Here is a 22,104-nt window from a genome sequence, read left to right as displayed (position 1 = left end):
TTTATGACTGGCAGCCACCAGCACTGGTTTTGCCTATCACATAGACCATAAATAATTTGAATTGGTCCTGGACCACCAACCCAAGGCACCCCCTGGAAGTGCCCCAAGGCATCCAGTTTGGGAACCAGTGGGTTAGACTAAACATGCTAACTAAATACAGAAGTGGCTGCATCATGACTGCATCTAGCCGAGCCCGCATGTGACCCATTTATGGGAGCATATGCACCCATGCATTCCTATGCACCGTGTGTGTACATAGTGCACAAGCACGGCCAACTTGCAAGTGCCATGTCTATCGGCAAAGCTGATGGCGGCCATATCTGTACCTTCAAAGAAGACAGAAATAATCCTCTAACGTTGATACATTAGTCTTGCTTGTAGGATGGTAAATAAAACAGAACTAGCGTATATTTACGTCTTCCATATTTTAAGATGCATTTGCATTTACCTTGCCCCAAATGTGCAGCTGAGCTCGTCAAGCACTGAACTTAGCTTCACTTGCAGTTCTTTCAGCATCGCACTGGCGTCAGGATCCAGCTGCAGAGAGGAAAATTTACATACATCTAATTAGTACAAATATTAAAATATATCTCATATCCTGCCTCTTACTTATAGTATAGTATTTTCTTTGGTTTTCCCAGTACACTTTTTTGCATGAAAAAAGTAAGGCTTGCACCATCTGTCACCTGCATCATTTTAGTGACAGAGCTTTATACTTAGGCCTATCCAATAATTTCTGTGAATGACATATTTAACAGTTTGTTGGCTTTAAGATTATGTACAACAGGAAGGCAGCCATCGCGCTAAGTATCATGGGATATATACTTTTAAACTTTTGCAAAGGCTGATGTATGTACAGTCTGTCATCTTAACAGTTGTGCAATATGGTCACCACGTAGCAGTTATTTGTTTATTAACAGTTTCTTATATAGTGCAGCATATTCCGTTGCACTTTACAATTAGAACCACAGTAATAGAACAAAACTGGGTAAAAACAAACAGACATAGAGGTAGGAAGGCCCTGCTTGTAAGCTTACAATCTATAGGGAAATAGGCATTGATACACAAGGATAGATGTTACATACTGCATAATGGTCCACCAGATTGCAAAGTTTCTTAATGGGTTGTATGATATGGTCACCCAGCAATGTTGGCCAAGGGTCAGGAGGGTGTGAGAGTAAAGACAGACAAGATATGTGAGGTTTTCTGTAATGTACAGAGAGGATGTAATTAAATAGGGAAGCACTGAAGGTTATGTGGGCAGTTGCATGGCTGAAAGAATGACATTGTACACGCTTTGTGTTACTGGATTTCCTGGAATGGAAGCCCTATTACGGAAATAGATTACACAAATGTTGTCTAGAGTGAGAACATAGACCATCCCATTACCCCGATAGCATTGCAGGAAATGGCATAATTTTAAAATTTTTGGTATGTTAGAGAATTTCCATTGCAATTTCCTCTGGGATAGAGAGGGATCTGAATTGCTAAATATTCTTTCTGCAGTTGTACTACATAAACAATATAATAATTATAATGCCTTGTAAGTACTGTGATGCCATATAGTTGTCAGGTTGCAGACAGTTGTTTCTAGTTGCAAGGATAATGTGAAAGATGAAGTACAGTATGATAGAAGGTTATTATAACAAGTGTATACAGTATAAATATTATTTATTATTATTATTATCCTTTATTTATATGGCGCCACAAGGGTTCCGCAGCGCCCAATTACAGAGTACATAAGCACATAATCAAAACAGGAAAACAGGGATTAAAGTTGAAGACAATATAGGACAAGTACAGGGTAACTAAGCATAACTACACCAGTGAATGACAGAGATAAGTTCCAGGTGGCCAAAAACTGCGAGATTTGGGCAGTTGAGAATTATTAAAGTAAGAAAAGGATAAGCACATGAGGGAAGAGGGCTCTACTCGTGAGAGCTTACATTCTAAGGGTAGGGGGAGACAGGCAGGGGTGACACAGATGGGGTACATAGAGAGCGTGGAACAGAGGGTTAGGATGAGATTTGGCTGGGTTTGGTAAAGAAATGGGTCTTAAGAGCCCGTTTGAAGTTTTGTAGAGAGGTGGAGAGTCTGAGGAGGAGAGGTAAAGAATTCCAGAGGAAGGGAGCAGCACGTGAAAAATCTTGGAGATAGGGAGTGGGAGGAAGTAATCAGAAGACAGGAGAGTCGGCGTGCATTAGCAGAGCGAAGAGGACGGGTGGGAGAGTAAAGGGAGATAAGGTCAGAGATGTAACTGGGAGAGGAGTGGGTGAGTGCTTTGTAAGTGAGTGTGAGAAGTTTGAATTGGATTCTGAAAGGGAAGGGTAGCCAGTGAAGGGCTTGTAGGAGAGGGGAGGTGGACGTAGTGCGTTTGGTGAGGAAGATAAGCCGGGCAGCGGCATTGAGGATAGATTGGAGTGGAGAGAGGTAATTGTCAGGAAAGCCAGTTAGGAGGAGATTACAGTAGTTCAGTCTGGAAATAATCAGTGAGTGAATAATGATCTTAGTGGCATCCTGGGTGAGAAAAGGTCTGATCCTGGAAATGTTTTTGAGATGAAAATGACAGGTTTGCGAGAGGTGCTGAATGTGTGGTTTGAAGTCAACGTACTTGGGGGCTAGAGGAGATAGTCGTGCCATCAATGGATAGTGAGATTGTGGGAGGTGAGGTTGTGCGGGAGGGTGGGAAGATGATCAGCTCAGTCTTAGACATGTTGAGTTTAAGAAAGCACTGGGACATCCAGGAAGAGATAGCAGAAAGACAGTTAGAGGTACGAGTGAGGAGAGCTGTGGAGATATCAGGGAAGGAGAGGTAGATTTGAGTGTCATCAGCATAGAGGTGATACTGGAAGTTAAAAGAACTAATGAGTTCACCTAAAGAGGACGTATAGAGAGAGAAAAGGAGAGGACCAAGAACAGAACCTTGGGGGACACCAACAGTTAGTGGAAGTGGGGGCGAGGTAGCATCATGAGAGGAGACAGAGAAGGAACGATCAGAGAGGTAGGACAGCCAGGAGAGGGCAGTAGCGCGTAGACCAAGAGAGTGAAGAATTTGCAGAAGGAGAGGGTGGTCCACAGTGTCAAAAGCAGCAGAGAGGTCAAGAAGAATAAGCAGAGAGTAGTGACCCCTAGATTTGGCTGCATGGAGGTCATTGCAGACTTTTGTGAGGGCAGTTTCAGTGGAGTGGAGAGAGCGGAAACCAGACTGGAATGGGTCAAGCAGTGAGTGAGAGGAAAGAAAGGCAGTGAGGCGATTATAGACAATACGCTCAAGAAGTTTGGAGGCAAAGGGGAGGAGAGAGATGGGTCGATAGTTGGAGAGAGTGTTAGGATCAAGGGTAGGTTTTTTTAAGAATAGGGGAGACAAGAGCATGCTTGAAGGCAGAGGGGATGAGATGGGAACAGGCAGAAGGAGAGAGGAAGCGGAGGAGGTGGGAGGGGATAGGGTCGAGTGGGGATGTTGTGGGGGGGGGAATGTATGAGGGCCATGTCTTCCTCGCCAGATACATGGGAGAAAGATGTCAGAGTTGGTAAGAGGGAAGGGGAGGGGTGGCAAAGGATGGGTGGTGGCTGGTTGCTGGTCTGGTGGGATGTGATGTCCTGACGTATGGAGTCAATCTTGGATGTGAAATAAGTGGCAAAGTCAAGAGCAGACAATGAGGAAGGGGGAGGAGGTGGTGGTGGGCAGAGGAGGGAGTTAACAGTGGCAAAGAGGCGCCGGGGGTTGGAAAACTGGGTAGAGATGAGGATTTTGAAGTATGATTGTTTAGCGAGGGAAAGGGCAGCACTGAAGGATGGGAGCATGAATTTGAAATGGAGGAAGTCTGCTTTAGAGCGTGATTTCCTCCATTGTCGCTCGGCAGTACGTGAGCATTTTTGTAGATATCTGGTGCATTTGGTGTGCCAGAGTCAAAGGCTGAAGTAAGAGATGCATTGTATAGGGATGTGGCTTGTTCAGGGCATGTGAGAGAGAGAAGAGGAGAGAGAAGAGGAGAGAGAAGCGAGTCAAACAGGGAGGATAGGGATGAGGAGTCAATGGCCTCAATGTTACGCTTAGTGATGGTAGCCTTAGGAGGGAGAGATGGGGGAGCAGAGATAGATAAGTTGAATGAGAGCAAGTGGTGGTCAGAGAGGGGAAAAGGGGAATTGGAGAAATCAGAAATATCACAGCGGTGAGTGAAAACCAGATCCAGTGAGCTCCCGTTCACATGGGAGGGTGAGGTGGTCCACTGGGAGGGACCGAGTGAAGAGGTGAGGTTAAGGAGTTTAGAGGCAGGTGGTTTTGTGGGGTTATCGATAGAGATGTTGAAATCACCTAGGATAATGGAGGGAATGTCAGAAGAGAGAAAGTGAGGTAGCCAGGAAGCAAAGTTGTCAAGGAATTTGGAGGAAATGCCAGGTGGACGGTAAATTACAGCAACTCAAAGATTAGTAGGTTGGTAGAGGCGTATTGCATGGACCTCAAATGTAGAGAATGTAAGAGATGGTTCTGGAGGTACAAGTTGGTATGTGTAGCTTGAGGGTAAAAGGATCCCAACACCACCCCCATGACGACCCCCAGGTCGGGGTGTGTGTGAGAATGTGAGGCCCCCAGCAGAGAGAGAAGCAAGAGAAGTGGTGTCATAGGGAGTAATCCAGGTTTCAGTAATGGCCAGGAGGTGCAGGGAGTTGGAAATGAAAAGGTTGTGAGTGGGGGCCAGTTTGTTACAAACAGATCTGGCATTCCAGAGTGCACAGGATAGGGGGTAGGAGTTTGTGGGAGAGATGTGAATGAGATTATCAGGATTGCTATAGCGTTGAGGTAAGACTAATGTGGAAGGAAGGGATAAAGAGGGTGCATTGATGGTGCTGGGGCCTTGGCTAGGAAGGGAGACTGCAGGAGTGAGGCAGGGAGGGAGTGCAGTATGATACTGGTGGAGGAGAGGTGAGGAGACAGGCAGAGAGCAGGGTTGAGTTGTGGGGTATAAATGGTGTGAAGGGGCAGAAGTGAATTGCAATGGGGAAACAGAAGAGGAGTGGAAGGGAGGCAGACAGAGGAGAGGAGAGAGCATGAGATGTAGGAGACTGGGAGAGAGGATTATCATACATCTAGATCTCTATACCAATGAGCTGCAGTATTATGTCTATAGAAACTTGGAGAACAAAACTAAGACTGAATAGCATATTCAAAACAAGCTTTGGTAATGACCATCCTAATTTCATTAGGAAGGAATGGTGTCACTAAGGGAGTGTTGTCCGCACTCGGCAGGACTTTAACTAGGGTGGAGCCATGTGTGCTCAGCACACAGAGTGTATGCCCAGTGGGCAGAGAACAGGCCTCACCCCCACATCCACTGTGACCTGACACCCACGATCGAATCCGCCCCTGCAGCGCTGCCACTGCCCGCTGTAATGTATGTATCACTAGATACAGTACAACAGGCAGCACTGCTGCTGACTGCCCATGTGCTCTGCCCCCACCCAACTCCCCTGTCTCTCACAATATCTCCTGAGAGACGTCATGTTGTCTCTCCAGACTACAGCGGCTGCCAACGGGAATAGTAAACAGTGAAGCCGCACCATGGCCTGGCACAACAGAGATGGTACTGTAAGCAGTACAGCAGCTCCCAGAAGGAGGGGGGGGGGAGGGAGAAGGAGGGGGGTTGTGGAAGGAGGAATGAGGAGACTGAGGAGGAGAAGGAGCAATGAGGAGGAGGAACGATGATGATGATTCACAGCAGCTGGGGGGGAAGAAATGATGATGAGGAGGAATGATTTGTATGAATGAGGAGGATTGATGATGAGGAATGAAAAGTTGGAGTTGTAATGAGGAGGAGGAGCAAGGAGGAGTAGAATTAATTATGAATATTCACAGCAGCTGGGGGGATGATGAGGAATGAGTAAGAGGAGAAATAGAGAGGAGTAGTAATGAGGAGGAGGAGGAATGAGGAGGATGAGCTCTACTGTGGTGTACTTTGTATAAGCAACACTACTGTATGGTTTAACTTGAATAACGGACACTACAATGCGATGTAACATGAATAACGGACACTACAATGCGATGTAACATGAATAACGGACACTACAATGCAATGTAACATGAATAATGCACACTACTATGCAGTGAGCATAATGTAAATTACAAATACTACTGTGAAATGTAAAGTAAATAACAGACACTACTGTGCATGTAATGGACAGGGCCGGCTCCAGGCACGTTCCTTAGGAGCAGCCGCGCAGGGCACCGACTCCTAAGGGCAGTCCGTCAGCCAAGCAGAGCTCATGCTGCCGGACTGCGCACTTTGTCTGGTTGACGGACCTGCGGCTTCAGGCAGGGGGCCGCCGGAGACGGGAGTGAGGGGCGGGAGAGGCACACGCTGCGCTCTCCTCCCCTTACACACAGAGCAGCGGCGGAGGCAGCGCGGGAGCAGCAGGAAGGCTGGCGGCGGTGAGCAGCTCTACGGGGAGCATGTGGATCTAGCACTGTGGCTGACACGTGTATCTGGCACTGTGGGGGAATGTGTATCTGACACTGTGGGGGGGCATGTGGATCTGGCACTGTGGGGGGCATGTGTATCTGACACTGTTGGTGGGCATGTGTATCTGGCACTGTGGGGGGGCATGTGGATCTGGCACTGTGGCGGGCACGTGTATCTGGCACTGTGATGGGCACGTGTATCTGACACTGTGGAAGGCAGATGTATAGCCCAGTACCCACGGGCCGATGCAGGAGAGATGTGTGCTGAGCGAACCGCTCAGCACACATCTCTCCTGCCGCTCAGCACAGCGCGATCTGTGCTGAGCGTGCGGGGGGAGACGGGGGGGCCGCTCATTTCACCCAGCGGGTGAAGTGAGCGACACGCTAGATTGGCCTGCATGCAGGCCAATCTAGCAGCAGCGATAGCGATGTGCGGGGCCACGCATCGCTATCGCTGAGGGGGCTACACACGGAGCAATCATGCTGATATTCTAAGCAATCTAGTCAGATTGCTTAGAATATCGCTCCGTGAGTACCCCCCCCTTATCTGACAACGGGGCGCACGTGTATCTGACACTGTGGTGGGAAGCACGTGTATCCGACACTGTGGTGGGAAGCACGTGTATATGGCACTGTGGTTGCATATTAAGTATATCTGACACTGTTGTGGCATATTATTTGTATCTGGCACTGCTGGGGGCATATTATGTGTATCTGACACTGTGGGGGCATATTATGTGTATCTGGCACTGCGGGGACATAATATTTGTATCTGGCACTGCACTGTTGGGGGCATATTATGTGTATCTGGCACTGCACTGCTGAAGCATAAAATGTGTATCTGGCACTGTGGGGGCAAATGTATTTCTGGCACAGTGTGGGCATATGTGTATCTGGCACTGTGGGGGCATATAATGTGTATCTGGCACTGCACTGCTGGGGGCATATAATGTGTATCTGGCACTGCACTGCTGGGGGCATATCTGTATCTGGCACTGCTGGGGGCATATGTGTATCTGTCACTACTGAGGGCATATGTGTATCTGGCACTGCTGGCAGCATATGTGTATCTGGCACTGCACTACTGAGGGCATATGTGTATCTGGCATTGTTGCAGGCATATAATGTGTATCTGGCACTACTGGGGGTGTATGTGTATCTGGCACTACGGGGGCATATAACGTGTATCTGTCACTACTGGGATGTATGTGTATTTGGCCCTACTGAGGGCATATGTGTATCAGGCACTTCACTACTGTGAGCATATGTGTATCTGACACTATACTGGAGATATTACAGGTTAAACTCAGAAAATTAAAATATTGTGCAAAAGTTAATTTATTTCAGTAATCCAAGTTAAAAGGTGAAACTAATATATTATATAAACTCATTACATGCAAAGTGAGATATTTCAAGTCTTTACTTGAGGATTGTGGCTTACAGTTTAAGAAAACCCCAAATCCAAAATCTCAGAAAATTAGATTATTACATAAAATCAATAAAAAGGATTTTAAATACAGAAATGTCGGCCCTCTGAAAAGTATAATCATGCATATGTACTCAGTACTTGGTTTGGGCCCCTTTTGCATGAATTACTGCCTCAATGCGGCATGGCATGGATTCTATCAGCCTGTGGCACTGCTGAGGTGTTATGGAAGACCAGGATGCTTCAATAGCAGCCTTCAGCTCTTCTGCATTGTTCGGTCTCATGTCTCATCTTTCTCTTGGCAATGCCCCATAGATTCTCTATGGGGTTCAGGTCAGGCGAGTTTGCTGTCTAATCCAGGGAGGGGGCACTTTGAAATTCCCTCGCTCGGGGCGCTAGAAGGCCTGGAGCCGGCCCTGGTAATGGGAATAACGGAAACTACTGTGTGGTCAGGTGCAATGTGAATAATGGTCATTACTGTGTGGTATAATGTGAATAACAAACACTAATGTGTGATGTAATGTGTTTACGGGACTACTGTATGGTGTAATGGGAACACTACTGTGCGGTGTAAAGTGAATAACAGACACTACTGTGTGATCAGGTGTAATATGAATAATGGACGCTACTGTGTGCTGTAACATGAATAATGGACAATACAAGCACCATTTGTAATGTGAATTACAAATAGTACTGTGTAATGTAATGTGAATAATGGTCACTACTGTGTGGTGTAATGTGAATAATGGCATTGCTTACTGTACGTACAAAAGACACAGCATCAGGAACATCAGTAGTACCAAAGAACTTCAGAACCAGTCCATCTGTGAATGAATGTGCAGTTGCTGACTAGGACAGGCTGACTAGGTTTGTTACAGGAGAGGGAACATGGGGAGAGAGATAGAGAGTGGCATGGAGAGAGAGAGAGAGAGGTAGTGCATTTGGAGAGAGAGAGAGCAGGGGGCATACTGAGAGAGGAGCATGGGGAGAGAAAGAGTAAGAGGCATTGGGGTAGACAGAGAGTGGGGGCACAGAGGAGAGAGAGAGAGAAGGAGGTATGGAGAGAGACAGAGGGGGGAATAGTGAGAGAGGCATGGAGAGAGAGGGGGCATAATGAGACTGGGAAGAAGCGCTTAATCATGTTGCATTTAGAAATTCTGTGGGGTATGCTGATACTTGTTGTACCATACTGGAGGTTTTTGGGGTGCCTCCAGGTGAGAAAGCTCTTAATTTAAAAATACACAGACATATGACCCAAAAGAGATGTTATTATCTTGTAGGGTAGGACCAGAGCCGGCCCTATGCATAGGCAAACTATGCAATTGCCTAGGGCATCTGGTATGCCTAGGGGCACAAGCAGCTTCTGCTGATTAAAATAATATGCGGCATGCCTATATTCTGTGTGTAGCATTTCGTATGAAGATACAGCCACAGTCGCACACAGTATATAGGCATGCCGCATATCATTTTAATCAGCAGAAGCTGCTTGTGCATCCTAGCCACATAGCAATGCAAAAAAAAAAAAAAAAAAAGGCACCCAACGTTAGCAGAGCTGCCAGTTGACTCACGCCAGGAACTATATGTGTCATTATGTGTATAAGGACATTAATAATGTGTAACATATGTGTAAGGGGCACTGTGTGTCATTATGTGTATAAGGGCACTAATAATGTGCGGCATATGTGTTAGGGAAATTATGTGAATAAGGGCATTAATAAGGGTTGGCATAATGTGTAAGGCGCATTATGTTTATAAGGACATTAATAATGTGTGTCATATGAGTAAGGGGCATTACTGTGTGGTATTATGTGTATAAATGCATTACCAATGTGTGGCATTATGTGTATAAGGTGCTCTACTGTGTGGTGTAACGTTTAGAAAGGGCACTATTGTGTGGTCTAATGTGAATAAAGAGCAATATGGTGTTGTGTAATGTGAATAAGGAGCAATATGGTGTGATGTAATGAGAATAAAGAGCAATATGGTGTGGTGTAATGTGAATAAGGAGCAATTCAGTATGATGTTATGTGAATGAGGGGCACTACTGTGAGGAGTAACGTATATAAGGTAAAGTGGTACTACTGTGTGATGTAATGTGAATAAGGGACACTATCGCATGATAAATTGTGAATAAAGTTGCACTACTGTGAGGCATAATTTGAATTGGGGGTACTATTGCGTGGCCATGCACCTTGCCAGCAAAAACACATACCTTTTTGGGCTGTGCGCTGAATGTGCACACTGTTCTTATTTAAATTACAGGGGGTAGGGAAAAAAAAAGGACTGCTATGGGTGGGGGGTGAGGGTGCTGGGAAAGGGGTGCAGGGTCAGAGGCGGAACTAGCGGTGGTGCTAGGGGGCACCAGAAAAAATCTTGCCTAGGGCATCATATTGGTTAGGGCCGGCTCTGGGTAGGACCACCAGAGCAGAGAAGCCTTGCCGTGGCTGGTGGTTTCCATAGCATTGCAAATGTATGTAACGGTGATATCTGTATTTCTATTATTACGTAGGCTGTACATGTCGTTTGCCGGACTGTTGCAGTGTGCTGGGGGAATTTTTTTTTCTTGTCTAGATTTACCCATCCCTTATCTGCACCTGTGATGAGCCAGTAAATTGATTTGAGCAACTACCATTTTGTGTATCAAATTCTGGAAGTGAGAACTATAACACCCTTGCTCAGGATTTCCCAAACTTGGTTGTGAAAGCATACTAACTAACAGTCCAGGTTTTAAGGATAATTCTGCTTGTGCACAGATGTTAAAATCAAACTGACTGATGCACTAATTAAGTCACCTGTACTTTAGCATGGATATATTTAAAACTTGGACTGTTTGGGCCGGATGTAATGACGCCCGAGTTTGGCAGTCGTGCGGGATGCGGGCCGAACTGGGGCGTTTTTCTAAAGGGGCAATCACTTACAAGGCTTGGTCTTGCCTTGTAAGTGATTCCCTTACCTAGTAGGTGTTGGGTTCCTGAACGTCGGTATACCGCTGTCGGTATTCTGACTGCTGGCATCCCAGTGTTTGGAAAACTCTGCTACTTGGTATTTGCATACAATGATCTCTGTGCACCTTTCCCAGTGAAAGAGGTGACAGACAGAAATAAGGTAAACATATATCAATAAGTTACTTCTCTTTTTAATGCAAACAATTATTTTACAACAAAATATTAAAAACAGAAAGCTCGGCATGTTCTGAAAAATACAAAACTACTAAGAAATTAAATAAATATAATTTCTTCCAATATTTTTAGATGTAACATTGCATTGCCAGGATCTCACTGTTTCACTGGGTCTCATCGAAGTTCTTTAAAACCACTGAAGCAGTAAAGTTGGCTGGATGTCTTTCTCACCTTACATTAACTATGTTTCCTGTATCTTCGAAACGTGAAGTGAATGGTTTCATACAGTATGCCAGCTATACACAGGAAATATTACAATGACAAAAGCAATAATTGTCAGCATTATTTTCCCCTTAGTGGGCATATTTGCTTTCTATTTGCTTATACATAATGTTTATGTTTCTTTTATCATTTTTTATATTTCTTTATACATTTTCTGCTAAGCTTTACTTCCAAACACACTGTAAATTACAGTAACTAACAGCAATAATTAGCTTCAGTGTATGGCTGCTGTGGATAAACCTTGTTTGCAGGAGACTTATAGACATAGGCCAAGTGCTACTAAGGCTTTTAATAATGTATCAGAGATCCATTTTAACAACTGCTTACCTAGAATGCTACTATTCACTTAATTTTCAATCATATTGGCGAGGGTAGCATAAGCACATCCAACCATTTTATTATGATAGCTGCTATGCCTTCTGACCATGGGCACATTGGCGTATCTATAATTGAATGCACACGGGCCCCTGGGTCCAGTGGGGCCCACGCTGCACACCCTGCACCCATACAATTACACTTTCCTCTCTGGAGTCCTGTGGTAGCTGGCACTGCAGATAAAAATCACTGGGAAAATGGTGTGGCGGCCATTTACCTGAGATATGCGCATACGCAGTAGAGAAGTCTCCAGAAACATAGCGTGGGCACAAAGCCAGAGTCTATTGCACTGCTGGAGAAGAAGGGGTCTACACACGGGCCCCCTCTTCTCTTAAAAGGCCCCTGTGTGGGCATCATTTGTACACAGAACACTGCTCTTATGCATAGCCTAGAAGCTCCATCATTCACTTACAATATCATGGCATTCATAACGGCTCATGTGGAGACCAACAGTAAACACTGTCATTTAGAGCAGATAAAGAATAAAGGTCCAAATAGATGAAGAGGGAAAATTTCAGTCTCAATGCTGCTTATGTATGTTCAAACAACTTTAGCAGGATTGTAGGGCCAACAGTAAATGCATCCTAATGTAACGTCAATAATTTACATATTTCCCTTTCTATCCAACAACACAGTTCTGATGAGCGTGACATGTACACATACACACTACATTCTCACCTTGGTCAACGTAAACGTGACTGCATAGCAGCAGCATACCATATACAGCGCGTTTCACATATATTACCTGTTGCCAAGATTCATTGTTATATACCTGTCGAAATGATCAAGGATGCAGAGCTTCTGAAACAAGCTTCCATGGTTTAATCACTGGACTATTACAGGAAGAAATGGTTTATCGCCTCATCCCTCCAGTGCAGGAATGACAATGCCTCTGCTCCGGCATTTACTCAGCTGAGAGTAATGGGCTTTTATTGATACTTCTGGGTTCCTTTGCCCAAGGGTAAAATGTATTCATAGCAAGCAATTTTTCCTTTGGCTTTGGAAGTCAGTGTGCGTATCTGTATTTCACTTTTGGTTATGATATTGGGTGTTTTTATCGGAGTAATTTCATTTAGTTCTGTCAGAATACTGTAAAAGGTTTATACTTCTGCATCTGGCTAAATAAATGATTACAGTGAATTAATTTGTTCCTGCTGCCCTACATCTGCTGCCAGGAGGGAATTAATATTTGTATTTATTGATGTTTATGTACCGATGCTGAAAAAGTATAGCAAAATCGAAAAGCCTTCTTGGAAACGTCCAGAGAAATCTATACCACCAAAATGGAAATGACCTATTGGGGTATTCGTTAAAATCTAACATCTGTTCCTTTCTGTGCTTCAAAAATATTGACTAAATCTTTACATGGGAAAAAAAACACTTTTAAATTACATTTCAAGTAGCAAGAAAGAAGAAAAAGTAGTTCTATTAGCGTCCCATAAATCACATTGCTAGCTTTATAATATTACAGATGGCCAGAACCTTCTGTGCTCAAATGTTTTTTTACTTTATGTTATCTCACTCTGGGACAGATGTACTTAAGGCCAGTACTCACCGGCAGATGTGGGGAGAGATGTGAACCGCTCAGCACACATCTCTCCCACCGCTCAGCACAGCGGTGGGGGGGGGAGGCGCTCATTTCACCCAGCGGGTGAAGTGAGCGACCTGCTAGATTGGCCTGCATGCAGGCCAATCTAGCAGCAGCGATAGCGATGTGCGGGGCTGCGCATAGCTATCGCTGTGAGGGGTACACACGGAGCGATCGCTGCTTAAAATCTAAGCAATCTAGTCAGATTGCTTAGATTTTAAGCAGCGATCGCTCCGTGATAAAGTGGAAGAGTGATAAAGTGGAGTGAGATTAAATAGCAATCAATCAATCAGCTCCTAAAGGGGGGTACACACGGAGAGATCCGTGTTTAAAATCTAAGCAATCTGCCTAGATTACTTAGATTTTAAGCACGGATCTGTCGTGTATATGCCCCCCAGCGATAGCGATGCGCGGTCCTGCACATCGCTATTGCCGGTGCTAGACTGAGCCTGCATGCAGGCTCAATCAGCGCTATGTGAAGTGAGTGCCCGCCCCCTCCCCCAGCACACATCGCGCTGTGCGGTCTGTGTTAAGATCGCTCAGCACACATCTCATTCTCCCGTCAGTACTGGCCTTATCAGTAATTTTTCAATCGCAATCAACTCGGCTGTTAGTATCTGATTGATTGTTACTATACCTCTCTCCACTTTATCACTCTCCAAGAATTAGTACATATGTAGTGATGTCTATGCAGAATCTTCAAATATGCTTACAGTGCATAATATTGTTTCTGTGTTTCTCATGGAAGAAGGCAGCACAGAAAATCTGTGGTCTTTTATACAAACTACAAAAATACCATGAGAAAAGCATTTTAACACAAACATGACAAGAATAACTTTTCTAGATCATTGTTAAAAACAGAATATAATAGTTTGTTAAATTTCTTTTTACACTAGTACTAAAATGCTGTATTCAACATGATTCACATGGTGTAGAGGAGAGGATCTCATATGCGGATCTCAAGGCACCCCAACGGTCCAGGTTTTAAGTAAATCCAAGGCTCAGCACGGATGGTCAAATTGACTGCGATACTAATGTGGCCAAGCATAGATATCAGGGCCGGTTCCAGTGCTGTTTGCGCCCCTGGTGGGAAATAGGGGGCATGGCTTCGTGCAGGGGGCGTGGTCAGTTACGCCCCCTGTTCAGAGTAGCGCCGCTGAAACGCTGTGCGGTGCGCGATGCATCTAGCCCCCTGTTCAGAGTAGCGCCGCTGAAACGCTGTGCGGTGCGCGATGCATCTAGTTCCCTTCGCAGCGGGCAGCGGGACACAGTGGGCAGCTGGGGGCAGTAGCGGAGGGCAGCTGGGCACGGGCAGTAGCGGATCTTGCCATGGTGCGGCGCCCTCCGGAAGGCGGCGCCCCAGGCAAAAGTCCTGCTTGCCTGTGGCAAGATCCGCTACTGATAGATATACTTAAAACCTGGACCATTGGGGTGCCTTGGGGACTGAGCTTGAGAACCTCTGGTTTAGGGGTTGATCTCTGAGAAGTTCTGGTACTATTTCAAACATTTTAACAGTGTCAGCGTACAACTTTAATCAGGCTGGTAAAGTATCATGTTTGTAGTAACATGCAGGGGGAGATGTCTGTTTAGTCTACTGACATGTGGACTGATTCCGACATGTTCAGTATTGCAAAGATGCAGGGAAGCGGCTGTGCAACACAGTACAACTACTGTAACATGCTAATGGAGCAGGAGGAGGTTGCAGAAAATAGACACCTCCTGCCAGCATATGTGATCAGAGTGCTGCGTCCGAAGATGCAGCATCGGATCACCATTGTGACGATGGTCATAGCCTTCAGCCTATGCCAAAGCTTTCTCATATTGGCTGTGGGAACTTCTCTGCCAGGTCCAGGAAGTCTGTGTTTGATGACCCAGACCCATGGCTCATCTCACCTACAATACGGAGACAGTAAGGCCCCATATTGTACAATGGTCCTGGTTGCTGCTCCTGTTCAACCTCCCACATGCTGCTGTTAAGGGGGGACTGAGGGCGATCATGCAGGACCCATTCTGCACATGCCCAGAATGGTTCCTGCGCACGCCATCGGGTTTGTATGGAAATCATCGGATTTGCTTACAAACCAGGCCCAAAATGTACTACTAAGTGAAAGGGGCAAATTCTAGTTGGCCGGTTGTCTTATCTTATTGTGTTAATGACAGCCTATGTAGGGGTGAGGATAATACCACATTCTGCACTATGCTTGCTCCTGTGCAGCATTTACATAATAGACATGCATTTTTTACTGTACTCACTGTATGTATAACAAGCATTACAGACAAAAGTGAGAAACTATCTTTCGGGGACTATTTACATTAATAAGCTTTCCATGTTGTAGCATATTGCAGCATTTTTTGAGGCTATTTACTATAGGCAGGGCCCGTGCCAGCAAAAGCTTTAAAGTGCCAACTCATTTGTGTCAGGCATGTGCAAACGGTACCAGAGACGGATACTTCTGACTACGAAAAAAAAAAAAATACAGAGCTAACCCCATTGTAAGCTACAATCAGAAAGCTACTGTAAACTTGGCTTCACTAAGGGCACTTTTATAGTCCCTGTATAAAGCTATGGGGATTGCAGCTGCGATCATTAAGAAGGGGGCTTTCTTCTGAAATAGCCACGATACTCTGACACAATTTATATGTTTTTAAATATGCACTAAACATTTTTAAGTAAACATTTCTGTTTTGTTGATATCATACAGAGCAGAATTTAAAATGGAGAGTAGTGGTCAGGGCTAGCAAATGATTTAGTTGTGATTAGAAGAGCTTGGAAGTGTTTCAAAGTGGTTCTTCACCTGGGTCTAAAGTTTAAAAATTGACAGTAAGGTCTTGAACCTTAAGGTGTGTACACATGGTGAGATAAATCCTTTCGAAGGAAAGTTAGTGCAAATCAGAAGGTGTCATGCCGCTTGCAATACTGATTCGATACCGATGCACAGTCCCGCTGGGTCAGTACTGCAAGCATAGAGAGACTGTGCAGGTAAGTCAATCCTGACTATCTAGTGTACTATCTAGTACAAAGTATAGTCAAAATTGGCACTTTGTCAAAATCGTACGCACGGAGTCATTCAGATCTGATCGCTGCTGTGCGTTTCTGCGACGGACGGCTGCAAAGGGGATCGCCGGTCAGCAACGGGTTTGTGCGAAGGATCCATTGGCACGTGCATTCGCAAGGAGATTGACAGGAAGAGTGCGTTTGTGGGTGGCAACTGACCGTTTTCAGGGAGTGTCAGGAAAAACGCAGGCGTGTCCAAGCGTTTGAAGGGAGGGTGTCTGACGTCAAATCCGGTCCTGAACAGGCTGATGTGATCGCAGCGGCTGAGTAAGTCCTGGGCTGCGCAGAGACTGCACAAAATCAGTTTGTACAGCGAAAATACACTCCCCCTGAAGGTGGCGACTATCTGATCGTAGGGCAGAGAAAAACACACCCCAGCGATCAGATCTGAATTAGGCCTATAGTCATCATTGAAAGTACAGATAGTCAAAATCAGTGCTTCTAAGCTCTGGGGGAGTTCAAGGGAAATCGTATAGTCAAAATCGGGAATAGCAAGGATCTCACTGTGTGTATGCACCTTTAGACTGAAACAAATACAACTAAAGGGGTCATTAAGATCTGATTACTGCTGTGCTGATTGCTCAGTGGGTGCTCAGATCCAAACTGTGCATGCGTATGCACCGCAATGCGCAGGCGCGATGGACAGCTGCAAAGGGGATTGCCGCTCAGCGAAGGACCTGTTTGCACGGGCGTTCGCAAGGAGATTGAAAGGAAGAGGGCGTTTTTGGGTGGCAACTGACCATTTTAGGGAGTGTCTGGAAAAACGCAAGGGTGTCAAAGCATTTGAAGGGAGCGTGTCCAACATCAAATTCGGTCCTGAACAGACTGATGTGATCGCAGAGGCTGAGTAAGTCCTGGGCTGTATAGACACTGCACAAAATCAGTTTGTGCAGTTCTGCTACACATACGATCGCACACTTGCACAGCGAAAAATACACCCCCCCTGTAGGCGGCGACTATCTGATCGCAGGTCAGTAAAAAACGCAGCCCAGCGATCAGATCTGAATTAGGCCCTAAGTTTGAGCAGAAGTTTAAAGTAAACACGTATAAGCTTGTTCAAACTGAAAGGGTTACAGTGTATATAATCTTCTCCATGTGAATAGTGAAGTCAAACTCTGGAATATTTACTGTGTAACCATAAATATACAGTTACAAAACTGTATAATGTAGCTATTTAAGCTTTAACTTAAAAATAAATTGTATAATTTATTTTAATTTAGTGAGCTGATAACAAATTTGAGTGTTGCCGAACATAGGCTGCTTGATAGAACTTGGAACTGGTTCATTGGTACAAATATTTCTAGTTAACCAGCAGTCATGTGCCACCTTTTCCGCAGTAAAGTTTTTATTTTTTCTGTAGTTACATGCTAAAGTAGGCCAATAATGTGAAGTGTATATAGTCATAAATGGACGCACAAAGCAATTTATGCTTGCACTAAAGCTTAGAAATGTAAAATATAGTTCAGTCAAAAAAAAAGATATGTTGCTACTCCGTCTAATCCAAAACTAGATCACCTGTAGACAAGAACAAAAGGACAACGCAAAACAGAACAGTATTTTTGAACTCAAGATTTTGTTAGATGAATTAAAAATGCGTATTGAAATTAGAGATGAGCGGGTTCGGTTCCTCGGAATCCGAACCCACCCGAACTTCAGCTTTTTTTACACGGATCCGAGCGACTCGGATCTTCCCGCCTTGCTCGGTTAACCCGAGCGCGCCCGAACGTCATCATGACGCTGTCGGATTCTTGCGAGGCTCGGATTCTATCGCGAGACTCGGATTCTATATAAGGAGCCGCGCGTCGCCGCCATTTTACACGTGCATTGAGATTGATAGTGAGAGGACGTGGCTGGCGTCCTCTCCGTTTAGAGAAGAAATAGATAGGAGAGTGAGAGTGAGACAGTGACACTTCATTTACTGGAGCTTAGGAGGAGTACTCAGACAGAGAGTGCAGAATTTTGCTGATAGTATTAGTTAGTTATACTAGTGACAGAGTGAGACAGTGACACTTCATTTACTGGAGCTTAGGAGGAGTACTCAGACAGAGAGTGCAGAATTTTGCTGATAGTATTAGTTAGTTATACTAGTGACTGACCAGTGACCACCAGTGCAGTTTTATATTATTTAATATAATCCGTTCTCTGCCTGAAAAAACGATACACAGTGACTCAGTCACATACCATATCTGTGCTCAGCCCAGTGTGCTGCTGCATCATCTATGTATAATATCTGACTGTGCTCACACAGCTTAATTGTGGGGGAGACTGGGGAGCAGTTAGGTTATAGCAGGAGCCAGGAGTACATATTAAAAAATTAAACAGTGCACACTTTTTTTCTGCAGGAGTGCCACTGCCAGTGTGACTGACCAGTGACCTGACCACCAGTATATAGTATACTATATTGTATTGTGAATGTCTGCCTGTAAAAGTTAAACACACGTCGTGTGACTTGTGTGGTGTTTTTTTATTCTATAAAATAAAAAACTCATTCTGCTGACAGACAGTGTCCAGCAGGTCCGTCATTATATAATATATACCTGTCCGGCTGCAGTAGTGATATATATATATTTTTTATATCATTATTTATCATCCAGTCGCAGCAGACACAGTACGGTAGTTCACGGCTGTAGCTACCTCTGTGTCGGCACTCGGCAGTCCATCCATAATTGTATACCACCTACCCGTGGTTTTTTTTTTCTTTCTTCTTTATACATACTACATCTCATTATCATCCAGTCTATATTAGCAGCAGACACAGTACAGTACGGTAGTCCACGGCTGTAGCTACCTCTGTGTCGGCACTCGGCAGTCCGTCCATAATTGTATACCACCTACCCGTGGTTTTTTTTTTTTTTCTTCTTTATACATACTACATCTCATTATCAACCAGTCTATATTAGCAGCAGACACAGTACGGTAGTCCATGGCTGTAGCTACCTCTGTGTTGGCACTCGGCAGTCCATCCATAATTGTATACCACCTACCCGTGTTTTTTTTTTCTTTCTTCTTTATACATACTACATCTCATTATCATCCAGTCTATATTAGCAGCAGACACAGTACAGTACGGTAGTCCACGGCTGTAGCTACCTCTGTGTCGGCACTCGGCAGTCCGTCCATAATTGTATACCACCTACCCGTGGTTTTTTTTTTCTTTCTTCTTTATACATACTACATCTCATTATCAACCAGTCTATATTAGCAGCAGACACAGTACGGTAGTCCACGGCTGTAGCTACCTCTGTGTCGGCACTCGGCAGTCCGTCCATAATTGTATACCACCTACCCGTGGTTTTTTTTTCTTTCTTCTTTATACATACTACATCTCATTATCATCCAGTCTATATTAGCAGCAGACACAGTACAGTACGGTAGTCCACGGCTGTAGCTACCTCTGTGTCGGCACTCGGCAGTCCGTCCATAATTGTATACCACCTACCCGTGGTTTTTTTTTCTTTCTTCTTTATACATACTACATCTCATTATCATCCAGTCTATATTAGCAGCAGACACAGTACAGTACGGTAGTCCACGGCTGTAGCTACCTCTGTGTCGGCACTCGGCAGTCCATCCATAATTGTATACCACCTACCCGTGGTTTTTTTTTCTTTCTTCTTTATACATACTACATCTCATTATCATCCAGTCTATATTAGCAGCAGACACAGTACAGTACGGTAGTCCACGGCTGTAGCTACCTCTGTGTCGGCACTCGGCAGTCCATCCATAATTGTATACCACCTACCCGTGGTTTTTTTTTCTTTCTTCTTTATACATACTACATCTCATTATCATCCAGTCTATATTAGCAGCAGACACAGTACAGTACGGTAGTCCACGGCTGTAGCTACCTCTGTGTCGGCACTCGGCAGTCTGTCCATAATTGTATACCACCTACCCGTGTTTTTTTTTTCTTTCTTCTTTATACATACTACATCTCATTATCAACCAGTCTATATTAGCAGCAGACACAGTACGGTAGTCCACGGCTGTAGCTACCTCTGTGTCGGCACTCGGCAGTCCATCCATAATTGTATACTAGTATCCATCCATCTCCATTGTTTACCTGAGGTGCCTTTTAGTTGTGCCTATTAAAATATGGAGAACAAAAATGTTGAGGTTCCAAAATTAGGGAAAGATCAAGATCCACTTCCACCTCGTGCTGAAGCTGCTGCCACTAGTCATGGCCGAGACGATGAAATGCCAGCAACGTCGTCTGCCAAGGCCGATGCCCAATGTCATAGTACAGAGCATGTCAAATCCAAAACACCAAATATCAGTAAAAAAAGGACTCCAAAACCTAAAATAAAATTGTCGGAGGAGAAGCGTAAACTTGCCAATATGCCATTTACCACACGGAGTGGCAAGGAACGGCTGAGGCCCTGGCCTATGTTCATGGCTAGTGGTTCAGCTTCACATGAGGATGGAAGCACTCAGCCTCTCGCTAGAAAACTGAAAAGACTCAAGCTGGCAAAAGCACCGCAAAGAACTGTGCGTTCTTCGAAATCCCAAATCCACAAGGAGAGTCCAATTGTGTCGGTTGCGATGCCTGACCTTCCCAACACTGGACGTGAAGAGCATGCGCCTTCCACCATTTGCACGCCCCCTGCAAGTGCTGGAAGGAGCACCCGCAGTCCAGTTCCTGATAGTCAGATTGAAGATGAAGATGTTGAAGTACACCAGGATGAGGAGGATATGGGTGTTGCTGGCGCTGGGGAGGAAATTGACCAGGAGGATTCTGATGGTGAGGTGGTTTGTTTAAGTCAGGCACCCGGGGAGACACCTGTTGTCCGTGGGAGGAATATGGCCGTTGACATGCCTGGTGAAAATACCAAAAAAATCAGCTCTTCAGTGTGGAGGTATTTCAACAGAAAAGCGGACAACAGGTGTCAAGCCGTGTGTTGCCTTTGTCAAGCTGTAATAAGTAGGGGTAAGGACGTTAACCACCTCGGAACATCCTCCCTTATACGTCACCTGCAGTGCATTCATAATAAGTCAGTGACAAGTTCAAAAACTTTGGGCGACAGCGGAAGCAGTCCACTGACCAGTAAATCCCTTCCTCTTGTAACCAAGCTCACGCAAACCACCCCACCAACTCCCTCAGTGTCAATTTCCTCCTTCCCCATGAATGCCAATAGTCCTGCAGGCCATGTCACTGGCAATTCTGACGAGTCCTCTCCTGCCTGGGATTCCTCCGATGCATCCTTGCGTGTAACGCCTACTGCTGCTGGCGCTGCTGTTGTTGCTGCTGGGAGTCGATGGTCATCCCAGAGGGGAAGTCGTAAGCCCACTTGTACTACTTCCAGTAAGCAATTGACTGTTCAACAGTCCTTTGCGAGGAAGATGAAATATCACAGCAGTCATCCTGCTGCAAAGCGGATAACTGAGGCCTTGACAACTATGTTGGTGTTAGACGTGCGTCCGGTATCCGCCGTTAGTTCACAGGGAACTAGACAATTTATTGAGGCAGTGTGCCCCCGTTACCAAATACCATCTAGGTTCCACTTCTCTAGGCAGGCGATACCGAGAATGTACACGGACGTCAGAAAAAGACTCACCAGTGTCCTAAAAAATGCAGTTGTACCCAATGTCCACTTAACCACGGACATGTGGACAAGTGGAGCAGGGCAGGGTCAGGACTATATGACTGTGACAGCCCACTGGGTAGATGTATGGACTCCCGCCGCAAGAACAGCAGCGGCGGCACCAGTAGCAGCATCTCGCAAACGCCAACTCTTTCCTAGGCAGGCTACGCTTTGTATCACCGCTTTCCAGAATACGCACACAGCTGAAAACCTCTTA

At 45.2% G+C, this 22,104-nt stretch overlaps 1 protein-coding gene across 1 annotated transcript in view; it reads right to left on the bottom strand.

Moving 5' to 3' along the window:
• Positions 1–22,104, bottom strand: part of UNC13C (unc-13 homolog C) — a 1,008,422-nt gene that overhangs the window by 217,602 nt on the left and 768,716 nt on the right. The window contains exon 26 of the mRNA XM_063926117.1: positions 449–537. Coding sequence (XP_063782187.1) covers positions 449–537 — 89 coding nt within the window. The remainder of the gene's footprint in view (positions 1–448; positions 538–22,104) is intronic.

Source organism: Pseudophryne corroboree, chromosome 6, assembly GCF_028390025.1.
Source record: "Pseudophryne corroboree isolate aPseCor3 chromosome 6, aPseCor3.hap2, whole genome shotgun sequence".
Classification (NCBI taxonomy): domain Eukaryota; kingdom Metazoa; phylum Chordata; class Amphibia; order Anura; family Myobatrachidae; genus Pseudophryne; species Pseudophryne corroboree.
Note: the sequence above shows the minus strand (reverse complement) of the source record. Positions and strands in the feature narration are given on the sequence as shown.